The sequence below is a fragment of the Triticum urartu genome, unplaced genomic scaffold (assembly GCF_003073215.2).
Source record: "Triticum urartu cultivar G1812 unplaced genomic scaffold, Tu2.1 TuUngrouped_contig_660, whole genome shotgun sequence".
NCBI classification, from domain to species: domain Eukaryota; kingdom Viridiplantae; phylum Streptophyta; class Magnoliopsida; order Poales; family Poaceae; genus Triticum; species Triticum urartu.
The window spans coordinates 66,172-74,997 of record NW_024117373.1 but is presented as its reverse complement, the minus strand read 5'-3'; the positions used below and the strand labels follow the sequence as shown (position 1 = coordinate 74,997).

At 50.7% G+C, this 8,826-nt stretch overlaps 1 protein-coding gene across 1 annotated transcript; it reads right to left on the bottom strand.

Moving 5' to 3' along the window:
* Positions 1-6,560: 6,560 nt before the first annotated feature.
* Positions 6,561-7,507, bottom strand: LOC125530846. The gene has a single exon (XM_048695267.1). The coding sequence runs from the start codon at positions 7,395-7,397 to the stop codon at positions 6,699-6,701; it is 699 nt and encodes a 232-aa protein (XP_048551224.1). The 5' UTR covers positions 7,398-7,507; the 3' UTR covers positions 6,561-6,698.
* Between the last annotated feature and the right edge of the window lie 1,319 nt (positions 7,508-8,826).

Genomic DNA, 8,826 nt, shown 5'->3' with positions numbered 1-8,826 from the left:
TTGACATTCTTTGGATTCCGCGCATCCATCTTTCCCCAGCAAGAGCCTCAGCCACCTTCAAATTTTTTCTCCAGGCCAATGAGAAGAGCTCTGGTGCAATATCTTTAGGGGCATTACCCTGCAGCCGTCTATCATGCCAAAAAAGTGCAGTTTGTCTATTACCAATGGTAATCTCTGTGCAAGCCGCAAAGAGTTTTCTATCTATTTGGTCACATGGTACTGGAGTTCCTTTCCATGGACGTTGCAGTGAGTCCCACTCATACCAAAGCCACCGAAGACGTAGCGATCTGCTAAAGAGGGCAATGTCTTTGATCCCTAGGCCTCCAAGTTTTTTTGACGAACAACATTGTTTCCAGTTGACCATACATTTTCCTCCATGTGCCTCCTCTTCTCCAGCCCAGAGAAAATTTCTTCTACTCTTGTCCAGTTTTTTAACTGCCCACTTGTCCGCAGCAAAGCAAGTCAGGTAATAGGTTGCGATGGCCGTCAAAACAGAGTTTACCAAATCCAACCTCCCTGCTCTATCCAAGGCGGAGCTCGACATTGCAGGTGCCATCGTAGAGTTCGATGTTGCTGACCCGGAACGAACAGTCTTTGTAGGAGATATCCAGGATCTGGTAGTTCCAGAATGAGTTCTTGAGGAAAGCCTTCCTGGTGTCATCGCAGGTGACCTGGAAGGCCCGGTAGCCGCACTCAGGTGGATGTGTGCTGCCGAGCCAGAAGGGGCACGCGACCTGGAGGCCACCACATGCGGCTGGCTCGCAGAACGAGAACGAAGCATCGGTGGTTGTGCTAGATAGGAGGGTGAGCAGAAGCATGACTTAGCAGAACATGGCAGCTGCAGGGGCATGAAATGGATCCATCATCTTGCACAATAGTGGCGTGTATTACAATTGTGCAAACTAGAGGAGAAGATCCCTTTTCTTCACAAAAAAAAGGTGCGCAAACTAGATGAGAGATGAGAAGGAACGTAATCAGAAATTTGTCAAAGTATCACCATCGTAGAATTGTCAATTTTCTGTTGACCTCAAAATCTTGATTAGTTTATTTTTTTGTGTGGAGCGGCTGGGCGAGCCAAGACAGAACAGGTACTTGATGGTGAAGTTCTCGCACGCCACTGGCTCGCATATGGCATAAATGCGTTGATGGAAGAGCAACAGTGAGACCAAGATGGAGAGCAGTGAGGTTGGATACATGCCAGTGGCCAGCCGTTTGATTTGGTAGCGGGAAAGAATGGCTCAAGCTCAAGAGAAGATAATATTGAAAGATGAAGATAAGGGAGAAGATATAATAAGTTGTGTTTGTTAGCCATCGAGTTTGACTGCTTATGTGGACACATTTACTTCTCCAAATGTCTCCAAATGTCTCCAAATTGTGCAAACTAGAGAGAGTCAACATCCAAATGTCTCCATCTATATTTAGTTGGTGCACTGTTCCACAGTTCGTGAGCGCATTCCCACCATTAAATGCATTGTTATGTTTGGAGCAAGGCAACGGAGGCACGCGAGTGTTGTCATTGTTGGTACAGTCAGTATGTTAATTTGGAGCTTAACATACGAGTCCTCAATACCAACGTTTCAGCTCTTTCAATTTATTTCATGCGAATACCATAGTTTGCTCTCCATGTTCTTCAGAGTAAGATTTGACTATGGATGGAATTCATTGTGCAGAGTTAGTTTCCAGATCTTTTTTTTTCTTTTGAAGTATACTGGATGGCTGCATGTAAATATTTAAGATAAAAAGAGGATACCGCTAGTTCATTTTCTACAAATATTGATTGCTCAAATATTTTTGTGTGGAGTGCACAGGTCGGAAGGATCATGCAATTTTGCCACTAGCAATGACAAACAGTGACAGGTGTGGCATCTCTTCCTTGTTCAGGAATCCATATCTCACTAATCATTTAAAATGTATTTCATTTTAATTTAAGATTTGAAGTATGCCCCAGCTTGGTTGAAAGTGGTTGAAACTGGGGATTTGAGGCCAGCGGCAGGCGATTTCGATCATCTAAGTGAGCACAATGGTGTCGCCCCCGCGCGGCGGCCGGGAGGAAACCCTAGCCCGCCGCCGCCGGGTCCCAAGCCCTCCTCCCTCTCCTCCCTCGCCGTCGCCCTGGGCTCGGCCGGGCAAAGCCCGCCCGCAGCTGGCGGCGGTGGGGCGACCTGGATCTCTCGCGGGACGGGGCCGGCGCGGGGCGGCTTCCTCCGGCGTGGGCGCGGTGCGGGCGACGGGCGCCGCGGCGCGGCGGCGCGCTCCCGCCATGGTGGGCGCCGTGGTGCATCAAGCGGCGCAGGGGCGGGTGGTGCGCGTGAAGGTGGCGGCGGCGCGGCTGGTCTTCGGCCAGATCTCACGGGCGCCATCTTTGACGGCGCGGGCCGTGGGCGGCGTGGCTCCGTCGCTCGGCTGCGGTCCTCGCGAGGCGGGTAGGGGCTGCCGGCCGCCGCGGGCTGGCCGGGATCCGCCCGTGCCTATGGTGGGCGCTCGTCGCCGGCGACTTGGTGGCGGTGGTAGTGGAGCGTGCCGGCTGGATCTGACGCTTTGATTCCGGCGGGCGGCACGGGTTGGGGCATCGGCCCGGCGTGGCTGGTGCTCCGGCTGTGGGCTGCGGCGGCGTTTCTCAGTGCCGCGGTGGCATCACGGCAGTTTGGCGGGCCGGCTGCGGCGGCGGCTGGTTTCTCAGCGTCGGCTCGTTTGTAGGCGGTCCGTTTCGGCTTCCGATCCCTCTCCCTCGTCACCCGGCGTTGCCTTCGTCGAAGGGCAGGTCCTTCCCCAGTTGCGATCCATCACCCGTCTCGCGCCCGGCAGCAGGACCGTGTCCGTCTCGCGCCCGGCAGCAGGACCGACCCCGTCTCGCGCCCGGCAGCAGGACCGTCTCCGTCTCGCGCACGGCAGCAGGACCGACCTCGTCTCGTGCCCGGTGCATTGGACGGGTCGATGGAGGCTAGTTTTGGCCGGCCTTCTGCGTCTCGTTGCTTGGGGCCACCCAGGGGTGCGAAAGGTGGGTCCTTTCCGCTCGTTTCTTCGGTTGGGGTAGCGGCGGGCCTCAGGAGAGGTGGTATCCAGGTCTTGGAGGCCGGGGCGGCGGCCTTGGTGGTGGCTCCGCGGTGCTCTTGGGCAGAGCCCGTGGATCGGTGCTGCCCGGTGGCCATGGCCATGTGGGTGGCATGGTCTTCGGGGGGTGGCGTTCGGTGGTGGTGGTGAATGTTGGCCGGGGTGAAAACCCGCTCTATCCTCGGACGGACCGGCGGTGGCGTAACTCGTTCCCTTCTTGAAGGCGTCATCGCGGCTCTCATCGCCCATTGTGTTGCTCCAGGGGAAACTCTGATCGTTAGGTCGGGCGGTGGCGGCGCGTTGGTGTCGTAACCTTCTTGAAGGCGCCGCCTTGGAGCACACGGTTCGTCATATGCGGCTTCATCTCTTCGCGGTGGCGTGTTCACGGTGGAGGACCCCGTTTGCTCTTTGTGCTAGGGGTGGTGTTGCTGCGCTCAGCGCCTATGTATCCCGCCTTGGGTGTGTGCGTGTGTTGTGGTGGGGTGCGTTTGTACTTGGGTTGTGGTTGATCATTGCTTTATATATAAAGCGGAGCGAAAGCCTTTTCGATAAGTGAGCACAATTGTTGTGTAAATCGACGGGTTGATTATTTAGCAAAAGATGGGGTTTTTCAGACGAGTAAATCGTTAAGAGGAACAGAAATGAGGTATAAGAGGACGTGATGTGACTGCTGCTGATGGACTAGAGCTTGACCAAGTGTACTACCCCACTCCACGCTCCACAGAACCGGTATGATTGATCCTTGATGCAAATTAAGATCCCCCCCCCCCCCCCCCCCAAGCATACCATGGGGGCAGAGGCACGCGAACTCTGCGGTCACGTTGCCGTACCGGCACTGCCCCCCGGTCACGGTGCAGGCAGGACAGTCGCCGATACCGGTGCCTGCCCAGTCCAGCAGGAACCCAGCCTTCAACAGCCAGGTGCAGTTGGCTTCCGTCGAGGACACCACCTCCGACCCAAGCACCGGTAGGTTAAACCCCCAGCCTCTTCATCAATTGATGTATACGTTCATCTTTATTAATTATACAAGTGATATTAGCCAACTACTTTGAGTGTTTCTGTGGACGCATTTACTTTCTCATACTCACTAGAGAGAGTCAACATTCAAATGTCTCAATCCATATTTAGTTGGGCGATGATAGGCACCGGTGCGCTGGCCCAATAGTTCGGCTGGTCGCTTGAGCACCCTACGATTAGACCAATATCAGGCGTTGGATGCACAAGTCAACCCCAAAGCGACCACATCTTCCTCAACCGCACAACACGTATGGTAGTTTTCCTACGTGACTTTGAGTTAGCTAGTACTTGTCCGGTTATGACTTTTTATGCTGCGTGTGTCATCGTATACAAGTAGGTTTAGAATATTTGGGTCGGCTGCTGGATATATAAGTAAAGGCAGCTACGTGAGTTTGTAACCGTGAGTCAAGGAAAGAAGAAAATAAAAAGAGCGAAAAGAGAGGCACGACACGTGTCTTTGGCAAAAGTTTTACGTTTGCGTGTCCATCGTACTTTGATGTGATCGATGCCGTGGGCGAGTTCCAACACTCCTCTTGGGTCTTATCCATAGAGCAGTACGCCCGCTTGCCACCGGGGAAAGAACCTCCGCGAAAAGAAATTGAGCCACCGGCCGGCGTTACTCGACAACAGTGCTGCCCCTGGCTCATCGGCCATTACAGCTTGCACCAAGGCCTCCACGGATTAGCAGAATCTACCGCGCGTCGCTAGCAGCAGTCGTCGTCGGTTGTTGCAAAGCTGCTCGCGTCGGACCGTCGCGTCTCGAGTCAGAACATCGGCATACTCCTTCGCTGGCCTCATAGCTCGCCGCAACGCTCGCTACCATCATAGCACATAGGTGCAGACCATCATGGGCGTTGCCGGCTCACCCGCATTTTTTTCTCCCATTGATCGTCAGATGAAGCTTTTTTCAGCTACGGATGAAGCTTTTTCTACCAATGGTTGCAATTTTTTCTATTGCGCGGTGCCGTGGTTGAAGCTTTCTCTATCTGCATTTGCAGCTTTTTAATCTACGGTTGAAGCTTTTTTTGTCAATGATTGCAGTTTCTTCTGGTTGCATGGTGCCTCTCGGTTTGAAGCTTTTTATAATATGGTTGCAGCTTTTCTATTAATGGTTGCAACTTTTCCTTGTTGAGCGGTGCCGATAGAAGCTTTCTCTATTCATGGTTGAAGCTTTTTTTGTCTATGGTTGAAGCTTTTTTGGTCAAGTATGTGCACAGGATCACAGTGCCGCCTCCACCGGTTAGGCGCCAACACTCTTCGCTGGACGCAGCACAAAAGGAGCCTACATTCCCAGCAAAATGTCGACTTCTGCGTTCCAGCACCCTCTATCACTGTTGTAACATCTACACACTGCTGCCGTCGCAAACTCATCTGTGCAAAATAAGAGGCGAGGGATGCGTGAGGGGGAAAGGAAGAATGAGGCACTGGTTGTAACTGTTTTCTCCGCTCGTGGTGTCTCAGCCAAGCAGGCAGGGGTTGCACCGCTGCCCATGGCGTGCAATCCGGGATGGGCGTAGAGCAGCGCCCATGGCCATAGCTAGACGACATGGTCTCATGAGAGAGAGTGGATGGGATGTACTGCCAAGGAAGACGAAAATAATAGAATGGTTGGTTGGGGAAGAGATAAGGCCGAGGGGAATTGTGGCCGCATGATCTTATTTAATCCGATGGCGCGCGTGGAGCCGGCCGAACTTGTAGCCGATGGTCCGTCCATGAACGTTTTCCTATTTAGTTGGTGCAGTGTTTCACAGTCTTATAGTCGCATCCTAGAATGCGTTGTTAGGGCATCAGCCGGATTTGGCAAATCCGACCGCTCAAACGCCCGCGGACGCGCCCGGGCGCGTTCATGGACAGTGATCGGTCACATGTCAAATAATCTCTTCCACAACTGGATAACCATTTGTGAATCCTCAAATCCATATTATACATGCAAGTGAAGTCTAATCGAAAGCATCATGGCAACAGCAGACAGCAGAACCATGGCACGTTCCTGTAATATATTTCTGTAGCATTTTGCTTTTAGGAGTTGGTATTTATAGTTTCTTGCATGCCAAATTGTTAAAAGTAAAGCATTTACTTAGTTGTGATTGAGCTATTACTGTCGATGATGAGGTCATCGCTTGAAGCAAAAAGAAGGGGTCAGAAAGAACATGCTGATTGTAAGAACTAGCTTACAGATGTTGCCATGTTAGGAGGAAGCCCTCAACACTAATCTGATAAGTTTGATGGAAAAACCAATCTGATAAGTGAGCTTATCACTACAGGCAGCTGCTGCCATGTTAGGAGGAAGCCCTCAAAACTATTTTTGTGATTATATCAAACATTCTTCACTACCAATTATTTTTATTTAGTACACAACAAATCTTGGGAAACTGTGCAAACAATTTTAAAATTATATGAAACAGTTTTGACCTCTGAAAATGATTTCTAAATATCATTTCATTAGAGTGATTTTTGATAATACTTTACTTTCTAATATAAGTCCTGTTAAATTTTAAAAACAAGAATGTCCGGCAGCAGGTAGAAGGTATTGCAGCGCCACCCATCTATGGTTATTTTCTTGTTTCTATTAGGGAAATCCAATAAAATTTGGCACTACGGCTAGCCCTATCTACGAGCCTACGACTTTACTAAAAGATGATTTGATGCGTGAACTTACGTGCAGTTGCAGGTTGAAGAGTTTCATCCCATGTCAAGAGGAAACCATGGCTGATAAACTGTTCGTAGTCGCTCGCGTTGGCCCAGCCTGGCGAACTCATCATCGGCACGACGATAGCATCACAGCCCTCCATGGCATAGTCTGCGTAGTTTCCTGTCTCATCGAAACGCACTCCTGCGCGAACAAACATGTTGCTCGCGTTTGCGCAAGTCACCTCCACCAGCGCCACCCTCTTGGTGCACTTGTAGAAGATGAGGTTCAGGTTGTTGGGGTTGACCTTGAACGGCAGTGCCAGCTTGCTGGAGGTGTTCCAACTCGGGAAATTGCAGCTGCTCTTTGAGAAGTTGAAGTCTTCCTCTTTATGTACATCAACGACACGCAGATTGCGGTCCTCGTACCAGATGTCCATGATTCCAAAGCCAGTGGATCCAGTGAATCCAGAGCTCAGGAGAAATGGATTGCTGTCGTTTAAGCAACCGACCTGGAAGTCCAAGGGGCCACACGATCTTCCCGCCTCCCCGTTAGCGATCCAGAATGGATTGGATACTGTGAGGTTGCCGCACCTCTCAGCCGGGCAGTTTTCCCCTAGATGCTCCTCCTTGGCCCCGGCGAGCATCAGTGGAAGCCACCATACCCGGACAAAGACCAAGAACCAGCAAGCTGGAGCCATATAAGACTTGTAATTTGTGTTATCACTTAGCAGCTAATAGATAGACTAGACCAAACTGAATCGGTGATCATTGGTCTGGAGAGAAGTAAGATGGGATACCGTGCCTGCAGAATGACTGATATATGGGGCAATGGAGTTCTGTTGGGCTGCGGGTACCCCGATAGTGACTGAAGACTTTCAGATGTGTGGGACCTATAGAAGGATCATGAAAAGTTGGCAAGTCCCTTTGACGGGTAAGCCATGACCACCGTGAGCCCCTGATGGGACTGGAACCAGGATGCTTAGACTGGTTCTTTCGGTATCTACTACTTCATGCTTTTGTCCGCTAGTATCTATCTAGAAGTATATTCTAATCTTTGTACAACCTTCACACTTGGCAGGAAACAGTATCGATACAAAAAAGCGGTCTAACCTTCAGTTCTAAAATAATATTAGGGTGAATTGAAGCCAATTTATAGCCTTGACAGATTCTTCTAGTCTTATCATCTTATCATGTTGCGTAGAACAGGAATTAGTTAGGGCAGGGCTAGCCGCCAGTCAGCTGGCCAAAATTTGGGCCGGTCACCTGTTAGGCATTTAATCTAATGTACGTGGACCGTTTGATCCTCTCTTCGTCACCTCCTTGCCTTTAGTATCGTGTTCCGACCTACATGCAAACTCGATGTTCCTCTGCTTCGGTGAGCAGCGTGTCCCCAAGATCGATGGCTTGCAGCGCGTCCCCTAGTACAACACCGTCTGATCTGCCAGTCACGGCACCTCCCCCACGCCTTCCGGACGGCGAGCTCGCAATGCCTTCGCCGAGGCATTTCCAGCAGATGTCAACGAACTCATAGCACACCCCCCCCCCCCACCCACCCACCCACGCCGATTGGGCTCGCAAAGTCGTCGAGCGGGGCTCGCATCATGTGTCTCCCCTTGTCACAGGGCCAACATTGTCATTGCCGCCCTCACTGAACCATCCCAAGACGTCGTCGGTATTCACATCTATGTCTTGTCGGTTGCAGCATCGAGCATCTCTGTTGTAGCTCATCGTTGTGTTTGTTCCAGCTAACCACAGACAGTTGCAGCATCAGGTGCCTTCCCCCAGTTTTGCAGCTCACTGGAGTGCTGGTTCCAGCTCACGAGGGTGCTGGTTGTAGCTCACAATGGCCACGGTCATAGCATTTTTTTTTAATTTATACACGCAGTTCTTTTAGAAGTCGTGAACCATTGTTTTCAAATACATGAATATTTGTTCTAGTATGAAAAGTAGGTTCATGTATGCCATAAAAATATTTTTTACATGAACACTCAACATTTTCTCTTGACATATTAAAAAACTATTTATATTTCATTGCATCAAATTGACAATGTTTATTTAAATATAGAAGGGTGTCGAGTTTTGCTTCGGTACACCCTCCTTAGATGTTTATACGAATCTTAAAGCTAC

Coding starts and splice junctions, on each gene's coding strand:
- LOC125530846 (XM_048695267.1), bottom strand. CDS start 7,397: ATGGCTCCAGCTTGCTGGTTCTTGGTCTTTGTCCGGGTATGGTGGCTT.